The sequence below is a fragment of the Pollicipes pollicipes genome, unplaced genomic scaffold (assembly GCF_011947565.3).
Source record: "Pollicipes pollicipes isolate AB1234 unplaced genomic scaffold, Ppol_2.1 Scaffold_4740;HRSCAF=5597_pilon_pilon_pilon, whole genome shotgun sequence".
Classification (NCBI taxonomy): domain Eukaryota; kingdom Metazoa; phylum Arthropoda; class Thecostraca; order Pollicipedomorpha; family Pollicipedidae; genus Pollicipes; species Pollicipes pollicipes.
In genome coordinates this window covers 14,280,838-14,299,742 of record NW_023596545.1, presented here as the reverse complement: position 1 = coordinate 14,299,742, position 18,905 = coordinate 14,280,838, and the positions used below count along the sequence as shown (strand labels likewise).

Here is an 18,905-nt window from a genome sequence, read left to right as displayed (position 1 = left end):
TAAACCACGTCCCAGAGTTTGGCGGGGACATATCAGGAATAGAGGGCCATACTGCAATCGGGGGAACAACCCGATCAGAGAGTGGCATTTTCAATAAGAAGCATGTGTACTTTGGAAAAATTGGAGGGAAAAATTCGACCTTTGTGAAAATTAAAAGACACGTGCCTCAGCCGAGTACTTACACCCCTTACGGACCCGGCTAAGCGCGCCCCTGCCCTAGCAGTCACGTGACGTGCCCGGGGCAGCCGCCGATCAGGCGGCCGACCGGCGGGCCCGGGGCGCCCGCACTGGTAGTGCGATCGTCACAGCGGAGGCTGGGGCGCGATGAAGGTGAGCGAACGATGTGCGAACGCACTGAGCGCCGCCCACTCACTCAGACCAGGCTGACGCGGATGGTGTTGACTTAAAGTTTGCTGCGGGAATGATGGCGGGTTACAAAGCCGTTTAGCGTTTGAAAGTAATGGATCGTTGCGGAAGCTGGACCGTTTAATTGCCTGCCGGTGGCAGTGAGGCTTTTTATTTCTTTGAAGTGGATCTACCCGTGCCCTCCCTCCGTTTTGTTTTCATTCCATCCACATTTGGCCGAAGTCGCAAATAAGTCGTTAAAATTACGAGAAAAACAGCGGAACCTTTAGCCTAGGAATTGCACTTGATCTATGGCGACAAGTTTTGCGAACGCCTTTTTGCGTACGTTGATCGAGGGCATGCATGATAGCGTTTTCAATTTGGCTAATTGCCTCCACCACAGGGGACAGCCAGCACAAATTTTTGCAGAAGTTGACCTCAATTGTATGATGTTTCATGTTTCATGAAACCCCATACAAAGTTGGCGTCTCCAGCTTTGATCGGTGCCAGGGCGACTACCCGGGCCTATAGTAGTGCTAGAGAGCTCAGACATGTGATGCTGGCGGCAAAATGTGGCAGCAGGTTAAATTTGAAGTTGAAGCAGAATGGTCCGGGTTAAAGGCGAAGGCGTTCCGTAATCAGGGCAGCATGACCCACGGTCCAGTTCCCCATTCGCGGAGTATGTACATATCTACCTTAGCCCCGATCTTTATAAGGTAATAGAAGCCTGTAGACGGTCTTGTATGTCCGGCAAACAGACAGGTTTCGGTCTCTTGTGTAAAGTGTGATTGATAATGATGTTTTTAGCGACAGACCCCTTGCCAATGGCTGTTAATAGAACAAGATTAAAGTGCGCCATTCCTGCGCCCTCTATGCCTTCAGGGGTTTTGATCAGCTGATTCTACTTATGCTCGAATTTGGAGCTTAAGGAGCTTCCCATTGGCGTGCATTTATGACGTCACCTAGGTGGGCGGAGCTCTGAACGTAACTCAGTGATGAACTGGGCTCTTGAGATCACTATCTATGACGTCACAAGTACTTACGTCACAAGTGACTTTACTCGAGGTGCAGGAACTGTTGTAGCGCGCTTCCCTGTGACGTCATCGACTGCAACCTACGGATAGCGTTAGTCAATGGAGAACGGGGTCAGGAGTCAGAAATTTATCTTAAGAGGATAGAACGATTGAATTGGAACGTGGGTCGCCTCCAACACTCATTCACAATCCCAAAGGATGCCACACTCCGCACGCGGAGTTTTCGCCAGCTCCTTCACTGGCCGACATCCGGCATTGGGATCCCACCTGTCTGGGCCCAATATCCGCGGTTCGTTCGAGTCGCAGTAGGATCTCACCCGTCGGACCCGGTCTCCACAGGGCATTCTGATCACGAAAAGGTCTTATCCGACGTTCAAAGATCTGATCCCCTCCATCCGGGGCACTCTGATCGCAATAGGATCTCATCCGTCAGCTCCCGGCATCCGGAGGGCACTCTGATGGGGTCTCACCTGTCGGCTCCCCGGTCTCCGCAGGGCGCTCTGGTCGCCACAGGATCTCATCCGTAGGCTCCCCGGTCTGTACAGGGCGCTCTGGTCGCCACAGGATCTCATCCGTCGGCTCCCCGGTCTGTACAGGGCGCTCTGGTCGCCACATGGTCTCATCCGTCGGCTCCCCGGTCTGTACAGGGGGCTCTGGCCGCAACAGGATCTCATCCGTAGGCTCCCCGGTCTGTACAGGGCGCTCTGGTCGCCACAGGATCTCATCCGTAGGCTCCCCGGTCTGTACAGGGCGCTCTGGTCGCCACAGGATCTCATCCGTAGGCTCCCCGGTCTGTACAGGGCGCTCTGGTCGCCACAGGATCTCATCCGTCAGCTCCCCGGTCTGTACAGGGCGCTCTGATGGCCACAGGATCTCATCCGTCAGCTCCCCGGTCTGTACAGGGCGCTCTGATGGCCACAGGATCTCATCCGTCAGCTCCCCGGTCTGTACAGGGCGCTCTGGTCGCCACAGGATCTCATCCGTAGGCTTCCCGGTCTGTACAGGGCGCTCTGGTCGCCACAGGATCTCATCCGTAGGCTCCCCGGTCTGTACAGGGCGCTCTGGTCGCCACAGGATCTCATCCGTAGGCTCCCCGGTCTGTACAGGGCGCTCTGGTCGCCACAGGATCTCATCCGTCGGCTCCCCGGTCTGTACAGGGCGCTCTGATGGCCACAGGATCTCATCCGTCAGCTCCCCGGTCTGTACAGGGCGCTCTGATGGCCACAGGATCTCATCCGTCGGCTCCCCGGTCTGTACAGGGCGCTCTGATGGCCACAGGATCTCATCCGTCGGCTCCCCGGTCTGTACAGGGCGCTCTGATCGCCACAGGATCTCATCCGTCGGCTCCCCGGTCTGTACAGGGCGCTCTGATGGCCACAGGATCTCATCCGTCAGCTCCCCGGTCTGTACAGGGCGCTCTGATGGCCACAGGATCTCATCCGTCGGCTCCCCGGTCTGTACAGGGCGCTCTGATCGCCACAGGATCTCATCCGTCAGCTCCCCGGTCTGTACAGGGGGCTCTGGCCGCAACAGGGTCTCATCCGTCGGCTCCCCGGTCTCCGCAGGGCATTCTGGTCGCATGCTGGTTGGCTGCCGCGCTGTGGGCGGCTGCGGCGCGGACCGCCGACGCCAGTAGGAGGACCTGCTTCTGCGAGATGCGCCTGGGCCCGCTGACCTTTTCCACCCTCCTGCTGGACGTGGAGGACCCCGTGCTGACGGGCTACATCGTCACCTGCCGGCGGGCCCGCCTCTGGTGCCGCTCCGCGTGCTATAACGCGGCGCGTGCCCGACTCCTCAATGGTGAGCAATTGGCCTGGGCGTGCGGTGCCATGTCGCCGCGCCCTATACCCGCCGTGCCCGGCACCCCGGACAGGCTGAGGCCGCCCGAACACGCTTCGTCGTGCGTGCAGCAGCAGTGTCTGCACTCAACGTTTGTGCTTGGGAGCGAAAACGTCTCGGCCCAGACTTCATCCAGAACAAACCAGTTAACGCTGTGCCTGTTATCTCGACGTGGAAGGGTTTGTCCGGCTCAGTTACCTGATCGGATTTGGCCGCATTCTTGAACTGGTCCCCTCTGTAAACTACCTTTCTCAACACGCTTTGTTCAGCTTCTACAGGAACAAGTGCACGCAGTGGTGCTCACCTGGCGTTCTTATCTAGGAAGGCATCTCGAAGATATTGTACATATTTTTGCGAGTGGACAATGTCATGTAAATATGTCATAGTTGTCGCACGGAGATCAGCGGTCTCCGCGTCTTACATAACGCATCATCTAAATGGTGACCTTGCCACCATGGCGTACCGCGTCACTCATGTGACCTTTCAGTTTCATAGGTAACCGCTAATGGGTCGAAGATTGTTCACATCTGTGCATTCCATTTCTTTTTCCATTTGCAGCATATGCAGTTAAAATGCAGGGTATGGTGAAAGTATGTGAATGTTTGTACTTCCGTGCGTGGCCTTCTTAAGCGACGGAGCTTACTCCTTGAAAAGGCATTCCAAAGCAATGGCGTTTATGAAAGACACATGACGGGAACCGGGTGTGATATGCTGACCACCAAGAACGTATGTGTTTGATGGGAAATGGGGAAAAAGGCAAGCAGGGATGGTGTTAGCTGTAGCCCGAGTTGCAGCGTTGTAACAGCGCTTGCTGATTTGGAATGACATGTGGTCATGCGTCGATGTTGGAGAGGCACGCCAACGCCGCGAAGAAAAATGAACTGGGCTTATCAGTCGAGGCACTCGGCTGGAAGAAGCCCACGATCTGTTTACTTATGCAAGACCGACGATTGTTCAGCTTCCAGATCTGGCTCTCTAGATTTCCGCTGCAGTTGGAGTGTTGTTTCGTATGCCAAAACTTAGCAAATGGTCTTGCCATTGCAAACGCCAGATTTCGCCGCAGTCCCTTTTTAAAGTTGCAATGTTTTTATGTTAGACTCTGCGGTGACCCCACAACACAACTCGCAAAGCCATTGGGAGTGCTGGTTCGGTGTCTCAGTCGGCCTTGCGAGAGAAAAAATTGCTACATCTCTTGGGCCTACTCATCGCACCCGTTGTAAACTATTCTTCATTCCATACGTGTGTTCTTTGACATTTTGTCAAAGCAACAGGCTCGAGAAGGGCATTCAATCGTCAGTGAACAGGCTCGAGAAGGGTATTCGATTGTCATTATGGCTCACCCTTTTCCACCGCAACGAATGAATAAAATGAGGGTTACCAGTACGGGTCGCCAGTAACGTCCAGCGCATGCGCCGGGAGTGGTAAGTCATTTTACTTAAAACAACCATCGGCAGCGACTGCAAGCGATCAGCTGGTGACGTTCTGACATGACAGGACATGTGGCATTGCAACATTTTATGTTCGGACGGGACAGTAACAAATATGGACAATGAACATGCGTATGCGTCGGTGTAAATTTCGCCCAAGGACATGCCCACAGTTCCGATAGCAGCGTGTTGTATTCGGTAGTTTAATCGAAATGTTGGCATTTCAGCTTGCCCGACCATCATTAGTTTAGACCGTGCGTCGGCGCGCGCCACACCTGAACCCCGGACCGCTGCGGCTCGGGAGCTACACATGACAAATACCCTCGTGCGCTCGCGCATAGTGGCGAAATTTTACCATTCAGTAACCCGCCATTCGGCTCTGGCTCAACACAACGCCAAATGGAACCGATAGGCGAACAGACGTACGCCGAGTAAATAGCATGTAAATGACCAGGAAGCATACTTTTAGGCATTTTTCTGTAAATAGCTTGCGACATGATTACAAGACAATTGTTCAAAAGCATTGTTCAGCTACTAAACATTGGCTCTCCAAATTTCCACTGCGGCGGGAGTGATGCTGTGCATTTTAAAGGCTATCAGTAAACGATGATTGCTGCCACTGCAAGTGCCGAAACACTTGCAGTGGCACCTCAAGAAATAGTCAGATATGGCGCACTGACATTTTGGGGACACGATTTTCTACCTTTTATTATCCTGTTTTCACTTCTAAGCAGAAACCAGAAGCCACCGAAAGATGGCTGTTTTGTCATTTGAAGTCAATAAACTGTTGAGGCCGAATGTTACATCGCTGCATGGTATACAACGCCGACGCTGTTCATTTTATGATGGCTCATTGGACTCTTCCCAAGCCGATAGCACTCGGGGGCCTCACCGGAACTTTCATGGGCTCTGGAGAGATATTGAGGACCGCGTGGGAACACAATGCAGATTCAAATTGAGTCAAAATTTTGCATCAGCTTGGTCAACCCATGATCGTCCAGGGATGTTCATTCTACATTCAGGATTAGTGACCAAAAAGACAGTTATGAACACGTGCACTCGCAAGTCTTAGAAACAAAAACCGTTGCTCGTCTGTAGTCTCTGCAAGTTGCGCGGTGTTAACCCGTGGCTGACGCGTTCCTGGGTGGCCGGTTAAATACCCGTCGGTCAGGTGAAGGAGCCCAATTTGACCACCTAAGAGATGAATACACCAAATTTAGAGGGTGGGTTCGCCTGTATGTGAGCTCACTTCCCAAACCAAGGTCAAACTCTAGCTTGGTGTTTAAAGTGACCTTGAGCTTAGTGACATTGTTTATTTTTCATTGTTGATCAAGTGGCATTGTTTATTTATTGTTAAGTCTTTAGAAAGTCAAGGGGACAAACAAAAAACACGAGGCTGCTATTGTTTTGTCATTTGAATAAGCGTTATGGACCACGCTAGATGGTATCTTCCCAAAAACAAACATCAACCTGGGTCATTTTAGGTCGATGTCTTTTACTAAAACTTGAGAAGTCCGTGGAACATTTTTTCGTGTTTCCTGTTGTTAATATATTTGAAGTAAGTACCAGAAACTACTTCATAGAGCCAGTCCTCTAATACGAAAGCCGGTTAGTTTTGACCTCGGTTTTACGCCGCTACGTGACCCGAGGTCACTAGAAATTGTTTTAATCATAAAATCGATTTTCTTGCAATGTCTATGAAACTATTTCGGAGATCTTGATATTGTACAACACTCCGTTATCGTAGCAGATTGAATGATCCGCTAGAAATGGTTTTCGCGAACAGCCACGGCCTGGCTTCGGCCTGCCATAAGTCAGCGATCTTGAAAGACACATCATCTTTATATCAAGAGATTCGCTATTTAATTGCCTATAGCTATGCAAATTCTGGCGCGGCTATGCATTCCAAAGGCTGCGAAACCACCCCCTTCGAAACTAAGTCTGGAAAAAAACATAAAGCGTGTCAAATTAACCCCCCCCCCTCTTCCTCCACCCGAGCGCGAGTTAGCACTAGGTGACGCCAACGGATATACAAAACCTGTGATACATCTAAAAAAAAAACTACATTTGAATGTATTAGGGCATCGGTAAAAGTGTTCAAAGCGCGGTTCCGGTGTTTGCTTCACCTGTGCAATCTTTGTATTGATAATAGGAACGGATCTAGCATTTGCAGAAATTATTAGCATCCACAGCACTGTGATCTGGTGATGGAAGCTGGTGGTGAAAGTGGAAAAGTAAATATAAATATGTACTGTTCATGCCGCTCCTCAGAGGGTACCCTTCAATTCATACGAGCGCCCCAGTCTAGTATTTGAACGGTGTGACCTGATTCCGAAAGCAGTTATTTCACGCCGGTCATCGCCTGGAGTCAATCGTAATGGTTTGGCGTACACTGAAAGCCCGTCCAACAGTGTACTCCTCCTGAGATTTCGAGTGCGTAGGCTCAAAACCGTTTCGGATCATTCGGTTTACTAGCTGATTTGCGTTATTACGCTCGCTCTAAGGAAAACACGAGTTATACTTTTCACTTTTGTGCCATAATACGATGCGCTCTATTGAAAGCTGAGAAGACCCCTTCCCGGGGGTGGATCCAGGATTTCGTCAAGGGGGATACGCAGCATTGTGGGCCCCTAGAATTTGAGACCCTCCTAAAAAATGTTGCACTCCGTTCATTGCATTCTAAGACAAGTCGAATGTAGCATGTATATACACATACATATATACATAAAGACAAGAAGGATTCAAGTATTCAGTAAGCCCATGGGAAAATAAAGGTATATTTAGATCTTTAGATAACTATTGTATGTATATATATATGCACGTTTATTAATTTGTTCGTTTAATCAATATGGAAACCTATCTTACTGTGCTTAGCCCTATAAAACTAGGCGTGTTACACATGCATATACATATAGGTCACTCATTTTCTACTGATCATGCTGTATCCTGTGATTTTGAGGCCAAGTGTTTCGGAACAACAAGCGAAACAAACTTGCGTTGGCTGATAACAGCCATAGAAACGAAGAATGGACTTGATTCCTGGCTTATTTACGGCTAGCCGGCTGGGCGATGTAATCAGTTGATGGCTGGTGACTAACGCATAATTTCTCCTTTCTTATAAGGGAGTACAACACATCCTACCATTCAAAATATGCTGAGAGCGTGATGCGCCAGTATCATAAGTGTCACACACTCAACAGCCAAGGGAAATGACACATGCAGCGTCGGCGGCAAGTAAAATTGTGTTCGGCAATTGCGCGTATACAATTCATCGGTGCATATCCGACTGCTGCTCTAAAGTTAGGGCACGATGGCCAATAGGGACGGAACCTGAGCCATCATGGGTGCCGCGGAAGGCCAACAAAGAGGCTCCCGTCAACAAGTATAGGGTCCTCAGAGCAAGCAAAAAGAACCCAAGACCAACGTGGTAGGCCCCTAAACAATCGGTGGTGCCTTGGCAGGCCTATATATAAGGTCCCGACCAGAGCACAGGACGCTCCGAGCAGAGGAGCGTTATCCGAGGCCATGAATTTAATAGCATATTTGTGCGATTAAACATATTTTGCACATGACACAATATGCAGATACCCTTGTGCGATCAAGAGTGCATGGGCAGACTAACACAAAGATCCTCGATAGGAGTGGCGAGCCTTCGGCAAATGAGATCAAAGGGAAAGAGCCCTCGATCAAAGTAGGAACCCCTGAGCAAAGAGCGTTTCTGTGTCTTGCCATATAAGAGCCCCAGCAACAGCACAAGGCCCTCCAAGCAAGTCGAAAAAACCGAGACTTATATGAATGGCCCCTGAGCAGCTGAGTGTACCCTGGCATGCGGGGCCCAGGAAAAAAAACACATAGCGCCTTTCGTGAGAAGGAAAGAATACGTGGAGGAAAACCTGCCCGATCAACAGTGCCCAGGCATAGAGGCAAATACCGTCCCAACAGCACGTTAGGAACAACGAAAAAATGCAAAGACATCAAGGGCAACGGGGAGAGCTCCTTAGCGATCAGCTTGACCCGACAGGTAAACGCATAGGGCCATGCAACCAACAGCGCAATGCCTCTAGGCAGCGTGATGAACCTGAAAAAATGAAGTACCCGAGACCCAGTGTGAAGGGTCCCCGAACGACTGAGTGCGCCCAAGCAGGCCATTAGATGGACCCCCGACAAAAGCGTAAGGCCCTAAGCGAGTGGTAGAGAATTAGAGGCGCCCTAGACCAATGCAGAAGGCCCATGAGCATATCGCGAGCATGCCGTTAGGTCAACCGAGACCCACGTAAAGATCCCTGAGCAACCGCCAATACCCCGGCAGTTTAAGATGTGGCAACCCGGCTATTATAGCCCACAGAGCCTTTCTGGCATATAGAAAGAATCCGTGGAAGAGCCTGTGATTGACAGGAGTGCCCCGGCACGCTAACAGGAAGGGTCCCAACAAGAGCATAGGACCCTCCGAGCTAATGCAAAGAAATCAGTTGCAACGTGGAATGCTCCTTTTTTCTTTGACTTCTCATGGGTCTTTTGCTTTTGCTTTCAACTGTTCTTGGTCGCCTAAAAGTCCAGAGATATCCAGTTTTGTCGCGTTTTGTGTTAAAAAAATGCACCTGTTCGGCGGCTATTGGCCACTCAGAACCAATGGGCCCCTTCGGGACCCAAGAGAGGCCATGGCCCGCGTCCCCCCCCCCCCCCCCCCAACTGGGCCGCCCCTGTCCCTGGCCTTTCCCAGGGTAGAACATTGCGGGGGACTATCTCTCCCGGTCAGGGGTTTGGGGGTATTCCATCCCAGCGAGCGGTGCCTACAGAGGTCGACAACCATTCTGTCGACACGGGGGCTGGATTCGTGGTTGATCCGGAGACTCTTTTAGGGATGCATCATAAACTGGTTTCTTTCCTGGCGCCGTGGCCTTGTGATCCGGGAAGTTGGCGCCGTAACAATGCTGGAGCCTTCATTGAAAGCTCCCTCATCGTCGCAAGGGGTCCAATAATCGGCGGGGACTTCAGCTCGACTTCAGCAGATTATCTGGCTGAAGTAGAGTAAAGGTCATTGATTCGGTCCTGGGGTCCTGGCTGACGTAGCGCTTCTCCATCGTCTCATTGTTAACCTTTACTGTGAGTCCTTATATCCCTTTTCATTGTTAGTGGACCATGACCAACGCTATAGGCCCTCTGGCATTTGGGGTCCAGTCCATGTCCCTGTTCAGCAAATGTTCTATTGATTGACTTTAGGCATCTTGCAGACACAGGAATCCCTGTCAGGCACCGTGGGCCTTGAAGGACACAGGCGCTCCTCATTGTTTCAGGTCCCGACCAACGCAAATATCGGGATCCGGTGTCGTCCTTACTTGGCAAATGGGTCGCCAAGACGCAGACCGACCCGGGGCCGACTGTTCGGTACTGGTGGTGCCTGAACCACAAAGAGACCCTTGTCGACTCAGGGCCCACGATCGGCGCCAAGGGGCCTCTGGACGAGAGTGGACTGGCATTTGAGGGCCGGTGCTGCCACCGGGGCTCCCCTACACCTCCAGTCAGTCCAATACTTAAATGCATGCTATACAGTTAAAATTACGCTGGCAGCTTTTGAATGACACGGTGGCTCTGCTTTTGCACAGTATCTAGTTTCCGCTCATTGGCCTTTGAATTATACCTTGCAGCTTAAACGAGACGGCAGGACTTTTTACAGAGGTTAGTTTATTCGTGAACAAATCATGATTTTAAAAATCCGGAATTGACCGGCAACTATTGGGTTATGTGAATTTTTCCCTCATTTGGGTTTGAATTTGATCTTGGGTGGCACAAGAAATTGAAAAAACAGCAGTCGTAAGTGATGTTTGAGATCCGTAATACACCATCTAACGTGTTTTGTACTGGACCCGGCCTTGTCGCTAAGTAAATCGCTACCTTCACGGATGTGTCTGGCCAGGGCCTATATGATCAGTGTGCAAACCCAACATGACTATTTGTCTTTGTGAAGACCGCTGAATGTTTCCGAGATTAGATTGTCTGCTTGAAAACAATGAACATCTTTGTCTATTCCGGAAGACATAGTTGGGATTTCCGGAATGGTGCCTGTGGTACGGTTTTCCCGGACATGTTTCAGTGATAAGACTATTCGTGTACATGGACCATTATAAATACTACACCGACAAGGAAAATTTCAATATTTCAGCAGCCTGTCGACTGAGAAGCAGCCGTAAATATAAGTTGGGAACCATATGTTTCCGGCCGCGTAGCCGCGTTTTGACGGTTAATCAAATTTAAATGATTGAATTTATTACAATCAAATCACTGAACGGCTTTATTTTATCCTTTGACTTCTACGAAACACTTGCCGTCAAATCTGGAACGAACGCAATCGTTTACATGGGAAATTTTCCAGGCTGTAAAGGCTCAACGTAAACCAGCGAGCGACTTCGTTCTGCGTTTGGCTTGAAGGCGTTCCGCCGTTGGCTGGCAGGCGGGGGTGTGGCGTCTAACCGCCGTTTGCTGGCAAGAAGGTGTGTGGCGTTTAGCCACCGTTGGCTGGCAGGAGGGCGTGTGACGTCTAACCATCGTTGGCTGGCAGGCGAACGTGTGGCGTCTAACCACCGTTGGCTGGCAGGCAGGTGTGTGGCGTCTAACTGTCGTTGGCTGGCAGGCAGGCACGTGGCGTCCAACCACCGTTGGACGGCAGGCGGGCGTGTGGCGTCTAACCACCGTTGGCTGGCAGGCAGGTGTGTGGCGTCTAACTGTCGTTGGCTGGCAGGCAGGCGCGTGGCGTCCAACCACCGTTGGACGGCAGGCGGGCGTGTGGCGTCTAACCACCGTTGGCTGGCAGGCAGGTGTGTGGCGTCTCACCGCCGTTGGCTGGCAGGCAGGCGCGTGGCGTCCAACCACCGTTGGCTGTTAGGCAGGTGTGAGGCGTTTAGCCACCGTTGGCTGGCAGGAAGGCGTGTGGCGTCTAACCACCGTTGGCTGTCAGGCGGGTCCGGTAACGTGTCGCCGCTGACGGGTGCCGCCGGCGTGACGGCCTGTAACACCGCACGCACCAACATCACGGCCGACACCACGCCCACGGTACACGTGTACGCCACGTACCGCGTCAGCAACTGTCACGACAGCGGCAGCCACGTGAGTCGCGTCGCCGGTCGCTGGGTACTGCGTGCCGGCCGCGCTCTGACAATCGCTGATGAGCTAACCCTCCGTACATCGATGGCGGGTTGACCCTCTGGACATCGATAACGGGCTGACCCTCTGGACATCCCTGATGGTCTGACCCTCTGGATATCGATGACGGGCAGACCCCCTGGACATCGATGGCGGGCAGACCCCCTGGACATCGATGGCGGGCTGACCCTCTGGACATCGATAACGGGCTGACCCTCTGGACATCGCTGGGGGGTTGACCCCCTGGACATCCCTGATGGGCTGACCCTCTGGACATCGCTGATGGGCTGGCCCCCTGGACATCGCTGAGGGGTTGACCCCCTAGAGCAGAAACGGTCCTGATGTGGGTCTCCAGCTTCAAATGGCTGAATCAGCCAGCGAGCTTGCTTTAGGGAGTCGTCGGCGATACGCCAGTGATGTCGATGTCGGCGATACGGGGACTTTTCTGGGACGGATATAAAAAACAAACAACGCCTGATCACATGTTTCCGTTTTTTCACAATTCTTCCTGCCCACTTGATAGATGCCGCCTGCTCATCTTGTTGTTAAAGCATAGAAAATCAGCGCGTTTCGTACGAGCCAAGCCCCTCTCGGGATACTGTTTTCAAATATACGACAGTAGTCATGCGCAGTGTGTACAAAAGCGGTAGGTCGACATTTTACTCGCAAATTGCAGGGTCTAAGGTCAAAGCTCATCGAAACATTGGCCCTTGACCATCCATCCACAGTATTTCAGACTCTGGTCATCCACGGACCGCGCCTCTGGGTCATTTCTGGTTGCCTAATGTCAATACGATTGTGTCGTCTCGTCAGTATTTTGGTCGGCTCTGCTGCTGGGAGTACCAGATCGGCGGCGACGCTGTGTACAAGTTTAACGAGAATTGCGCGTGTGGGCCGCCGCCGCCCTGCGACGACGGTACGCCGGACTCCACAACGGGCTCTTCAACGGGTTCAACGGACTCCTCAACTGACTCCTCAACGGATTCCTCAACGGACTCCTCAACGGACTCCTCAACGGACTCCTCAACGGACTCCACAACGGACACCGCAACGGACACCGCAACGGACACCGCAACGGACACCGCAACGGACGTCACAACGGACTACTCAACGGACCCCCCACTGTAAATGATAAACTAAACGGGCCTTTAACGGGCGCCAATTCATAGCACAGCCTCACCCACAGAAGACCCGGTTCAGGTGAGTGCGCGCGCTGGAAAGAGAACCTTAGGTTCATATGTTTGTACAATGGTATGGTCTAGGCAGTTCATAGTCGTCGTCACTCCGTACGCCTGAAGAGGAGAGGGGCCTCGAACCGTGAACCCGCAACCTGTGCATCAGGAGCGCGTGTGAGCCCAGAACCTGTACGTCAGGAGCGCGTGTGGGCCCGCAGCCTGTGCGTCAGGAGCGCGTGTGGGCCCGCGGCCTGTGCGTCAGGAGCGCGTGTGATCCGGAACCTGTGCGCCAGGAGCACGTGTGACCTGGAACCTGTGTGTCGGGAGCGCGTGCGTGCCCACACATGGCGGCAAAACCGCTTCATAATAAAGTGGGAGAGGCAGTGATGTCTCGTCGCGTCGACTGCGAAATTTCGATGTGATGTCTGGCAGACCAGCCAGCTAGCGCAGGCCAGTTGACCCACGTGACAGAAGATCGGTCACGGAACTTGCCAGCGTTGACAGGTTAGCAGCCAACGATGGCGACCCTGGCGCAGTCACAGTGAGACGAGCCAGCGATCCGGTAAAAGCATTGAGCACGTCGCGTGAGGGTCCGCACCGCACCACGGTTGCGAGCAATGCAGTGGCAGCAGCACGAGAAATTTTGGCACCGGCAATCAGGGCATGTTTTATCACGCACTTGGGTGCGGGTCGATTTCCCCCTCCCCCGAAGATTCTTCCAGCATGATTTCCGAACGGCGTGGTGCAGCTGCGTTAAACTATGCGTAGCTACAGGCAACTGAACAGCAAATCTTTGTATTATACACAAGGGTCGTTGACCTATGGCAGGTCAAAGTCAGGCATTGGCTGTCAGTGAAGGCTATTTATAGGGTATCGTCTAATCTGATGCGATAGCAGAGGGTTCGACGACGCTACACATCTCTGAGATAGTTTCTTAGGCAGTACACCAGGCGAATTCAGAATTACAGTGAATTCCATTGGCTTGGAATCAGATACGAAGATAAGACAGAGGTCGACACTAACTTGCTTCTGTTGGGCACAAAATGACCACTGCAGTCGACGCGCCCGAAAACTCCAATGAACAGCAACTTGCTTTTGTGTTCGAGAGCCTGCTTTGTGTGTTAGCTTAGAAAATACAAGGAGAATCACGTTCTTATTTATAGTGCTCATATTAAATTTAGTCACGACAGGGACAGCAATAGATATCTTTAATTAACTTTTTAGGTGCCTGACTAGATCACTGACCTAAAATCGTACAGGCCAACATTGTTTTCAGAAACATATGACGTAGCGTAATCCATGACGTTAACTTGCATGAAAAAGTAGCTAATTCGTAGTTTCTGGTAGCGTAATCCATGACGTTAATTTGAATGATAAAGTAGCTAGTTCGTCGTTTCTGGTCACCTCAAAATTTTTAATGTCAAGCAAAGCCACTGACCTTGAGCGAACGCCAGTGACATTTTACTTAGAACAGGTATCTAGATTCACCGTGGTTGCGTGAGTTCTGAGAGCACCGACACCAATCAAGAGTTTAGCCTTAAGACCCCAAGGCCGTGACCTATCATAGTGCAGGTACAGAGGGTAATGCAGGCCAGTACAGGTGAGCCGACCCTATGAATTTTGTGTCTCTTGCTGTCATGGTTTCCGAAATCTCTGAGCGGAAGGGCTAAATTGAGCCCCCCCCCAAGCAAAGGGGCTCAATAACGGGCCAGCCAGGCGTCTCTTCCTCAGGAGATAATCCTGGTGACCGGGGTGGGGTGGGAGGGGGAGCAGTTTATATATATATATATATATATATATATATATATATATATATAATGTACACGATTTAAGGGGTGTGCTTATGGTTCCGTGGCACCATATTGGTACTTTAAGGTACCGTGCTTTGCTCCTATATGGTTTTATTGAAACTGGAACGCAATATCTCCACTGCGGGGTTCTCGTTAGGCCCGTATTTGCCTTTTTCGCCAAGAATGGCTCCGACAGGCTTTTATGCGGCGTGAACATTCTTACCGAGCGTTGACTCCCCCCCCCCCCCCCCCACCACACACACACACACACACACTCACACCCGGTGTGAGAAAATCCTGGCTGTGTCCCTGCTCTGCACCATGGTTGGAACCTTCACAGAAAAAATTGCCAAATTTGCTCGGATTTCTTGAACGGGTGACGAGTCTACCGCTCGCATCAACTGTCATCACATTCATCTACGTTCATCTATGTTCCAGCCCGGGCCTTAGCTAAGGTCCATGGGTCTTCCGAATTGACAGTACACCTTACGAATACAGTTTATGAACAAAGTCTACTGCTCCACTCGATCGATCTTTGAGTTGCATGGGTCCGCTTCGAGTTCGAATCCGGTTCTCTGTAAAACGGCGACAGCGGCCGTACGTGAAACGGAAAGACGCGTACGCGCCGACAGCCGAGTGACAACCACGTGGAGAACGCGGACCTTGCCCTGATTGCGGTGGGCGACTGAGGTATCTGCGCTCTGACGGGACTGGTGGTCTGGTGTAGCTGGGGGGGGGGGGGGGGGGGGGGGGGCGCTATACACTGCATCGCGAGTCGCGCCTTCGGGTGGTCTTCTGCCTGACACGGCTGATCAAATCAGGGTCGCCACGAGCCGAACGGGAAAATGGACGCACGCTCCACACCCGCCCGCGCATGACAGCAGGCCTGAGTAACCCGTACTGGACGGCGGAAGACTTCCACATTCCCCAATGATCTGTCCGCAATATTGCGCGGCGTAACGCTCACGGAGATACTTAATTTTCTGGCCAACTCGTAACGGCCGAGCGCAGCGTGGCCGTAGCTCGGTACCTGGGCTAAATTCGTAGCGTTCGGTTCCAGTTCACGAGTCATGCGGGCGTCTAGGCTCGGCCGCTACCCCGGTGTGAACGTCACGGCAGGGCCGGGTCACATGACCTCACCCCTCCCCTCCTGCACAACGGCAGCCGGCGAAAGCACGGAATCTGACCCGGGAAGGCTGGCGCAGGGGGACTGAAGGCCAGGTGCCCGGTGCACATTTTGACACACAGCTGTCGGCGGCGAATCGACAGTCCACTGCGATGGACCAGACCAGTACGAGCCACCGAAGCACCTGTGGCGGACCAGCTCCGCAGAAACATACCTTCTCCACCATAATGTATTTCGAATGCATCTTTTTCACCAACACACAAAACACGCGCGTGCTTTCCCTTACCACCTTTCTGACGTACTGGTTTGTATGGATCTCCAAAATCTAGTCGCTATGAGATGTAAGCTCATTCTTTAACATTTAAAGTTGAAGGATGCTGTCTAACAAGCCTTGGCTATACTGTCAACTGGACACCATTCGACGCTCCAAGCAGTACTCACGGTCACCAATCATCACGAGAGTCCTCTTGTGACCATCACCACAGCTCGAAACAAAATATTGAGCGTGAAAAGACTCATGGCCACACTGGCGCTGCTTGAGGCACCGAACATCGGCAACATAATGTCTGCTCGACAGCGCCTTTTAACCAGTACCTCCTGAGATATTAGCAGCCGACAACCGCAAGTTAAGACATCGATGAATATGAAGGATATTTGTGGAACGCTTAAAATCAACAGTGACAGCACCAAAGCCGCCAGTTTCTATGACGCTCTGAGAATTAGATGATGAAGTGCAAGGAATAGCACAAAAGAAGGTGCATCACTGAATTTCTAGCCCACCTCAGCTGGATGTCATCTTTTCTTTTTGTGGTTTCGCTCCAGGTCCTGTTTCTCAGACCGTCGCTCTCCCCTGCGCACGTCCACCCTGGCAAAGTTCGATCGCCCACCCTTATCCACTCGCGATGCACTCGCCGCCTCCTCCAGCGCCCCGCGGGCCTCGCCAACTGCTCGAGCCGTCGCTGGCGGCTCCGGGGCGCTCACGCCGCGCCTCTTGGCTGGCAAAGATACCTCGCCGCCACCAGCCGACCGGACCCGTGCCGAGGCGCACTCGCCGCTGCTCCGGGGGGACAGCCGATGCTCGGGCCGCTGACGGCGCCCGGCGGCGCGGTCCCCCGTCCGCAGCACCACCGAGCGGTTCGGGACAGCGGCGGCGCTGGCCAGCGCACTACCCCGGCCGTGAAGCCGGTTGGCGGCGAGCGTGTGGCGCAGCGTGTTCGCCAGGAAGCGCTTGTCGGTGCTGGGGATGGTGCCCGGCAGCCATGCCATTGAACCGGCCATCTCCGCCCGTGCCACTCCACGCTTCGCCTCCTTCAGCAGCTCCTCAGCCGCCCTCCTGGTGGACAGAAAGAGAGGTGGGGAAGGGTGGATGGCGTGCTAGTGGGGTGAATTGAGAATGCTCCAAGTCATGGATGTGCAGTAATTTGGTGTACTTCAAGTTTTATATACAACAAGTCAAACCAATCACATTTTCTGGGAGAAAAGAGGAACACTTGATTGTCCTCATGGATTTACACCAAAAATCTGCTGTTTGCAGTTCATGCTGGTTTATGTTGTGCATAAGCACTGTCCTGGCATGCCAGTTTTATCATGTAGGGTAACAGGCAGCATACAGAAACTGCCCTCGTCAGCATGCAGTATGCATGCTGTGAAACAATTTGAGGCACCAAACAAGCCAAGACTTAAGACATTGGCTAGTATGCACTGAGGGCTATTTAATCCCCCTTCTCAATTTTGGTGGTGTTTATGGCCAGCAAACCTGTAAAAAATTGCTGCTTCAAGGAAGAGTCCCAAGTGCACAAGGTAATAATAAGTTAATAATGCAATAATGCAATAGTAACATCAAATTGCCTACAGCAGTTTTCAATCAAAGGCATACAAGTAGCTGCAAGGGAGTGTTTTTCTTCACATCTTGTGCTTGCCTCAATAGCCTCAAATATGGAACATTCTCCCACAACTTCTTCTCACTGCTAAAACAGAAATAATTCAGCATTACTTTGAACATTAGCACAAGTAGCTAAGAACCAATCAAAGGCCATGTACATGTTTTTACCACACTTGGATGGTGGCAGCTGTGCTAAGGGTGAGCGACGGTAGTCTGGCCTGTGTGTATGTGAGGTTTACTGTGCATAATTCATACCTACTGCCTACCTACCAACCATGCTCCAATCTTCTTTTCAAAGACATGACACAAATGCCAGATCTTTGATGTGGTTGTTGGTCATTACTAACCATTCCAGCCTGGTCACATGCCCACTGATCAATTGGGTTTGCATATGTGATCATATGCTATGTGAAATATTTTATGTTGTTATAATTATTACTATGATTGCTCAACCTGGTGCAATGAATCCACTTGCCATGCTAGATGTCTCTAGAACATATCCTGGACCAGAGTGTGCTGAACCTCAAACCAATGTATGCAAAACTGAGACCAGCCCAAATTGCTCTAAATTTTCAAGCTGATTTTGCCACAATAATGCCTTCTGGCATGTCTGCATGAAGTGACCTTTACAGCTATGCAGGTCATCGAAAAATGGCTCTGTAAGTGCTCGAATTGCTTATAAAAATGCACCAAATTCCGAGTGTTCTGATGTACAGTGTGCAAATGCTTAAATCGGCATTATGATGTTGCTGACCACTGGCCCACCTGACCTGCCTGAACGGACCAGACATGTTCTGCATACCGTTTTTTGCATTCTGGCACATATCCAGACACTCACAAAAAAGACTGCTTGACAGCGTGCATCAAACACCCATTTAACTAATAGAAGGAAAACCAGGAACTAAATCAAACCAACTACTGACCTTTCAAGCTCTTCGTCGTCCATGATAAGCAGGAGACGCTAACAGCACGCGGCGCCAACTTATTCGTCCGAAAGCATGGCCGCTGGTCATGCATCTAAAGTTATGCTCAATGGTTAAAACGAATTCGTTCAAGGGGCGTCTGATGTACGGAACACTCTCCACACGGCCACCCACCGCCAGGGTGATCGCCACGATCCTCTGCAAGAAGTTTACCCAAGGCCGTATAA

The 18,905-nt window shown here is 51.6% G+C and overlaps 2 protein-coding genes across 2 annotated transcripts; one reads left to right on the top strand and one right to left on the bottom strand.

Annotated features, from left to right (window-relative positions):
* The first annotated feature begins 301 nt into the window (after positions 1-301).
* LOC119099146 (uncharacterized) lies at positions 302-13,352 on the top strand. Its single transcript, XM_037222247.1, has 4 exons — positions 302-330; positions 2,945-3,179; positions 11,598-11,746; positions 12,596-13,352. The coding sequence occupies exons 1-4, from the start codon at positions 325-327 to the stop codon at positions 12,908-12,910; spliced, it is 705 nt and encodes a 234-aa protein (XP_037078142.1). The 5' UTR covers positions 302-324; the 3' UTR covers positions 12,911-13,352.
* A 2,736-nt stretch (positions 13,353-16,088) lies between these two features.
* LOC119099132 (uncharacterized) lies at positions 16,089-18,905 on the bottom strand. The gene is made up of 2 exons (XM_037222225.1): positions 18,679-18,905; positions 16,089-17,206 (listed from the first exon to the last, which is right to left on the bottom strand). The coding sequence occupies exons 1-2, from the start codon at positions 18,699-18,701 to the stop codon at positions 16,666-16,668; spliced, it is 564 nt and encodes a 187-aa protein (XP_037078120.1). The 5' UTR covers positions 18,702-18,905; the 3' UTR covers positions 16,089-16,665.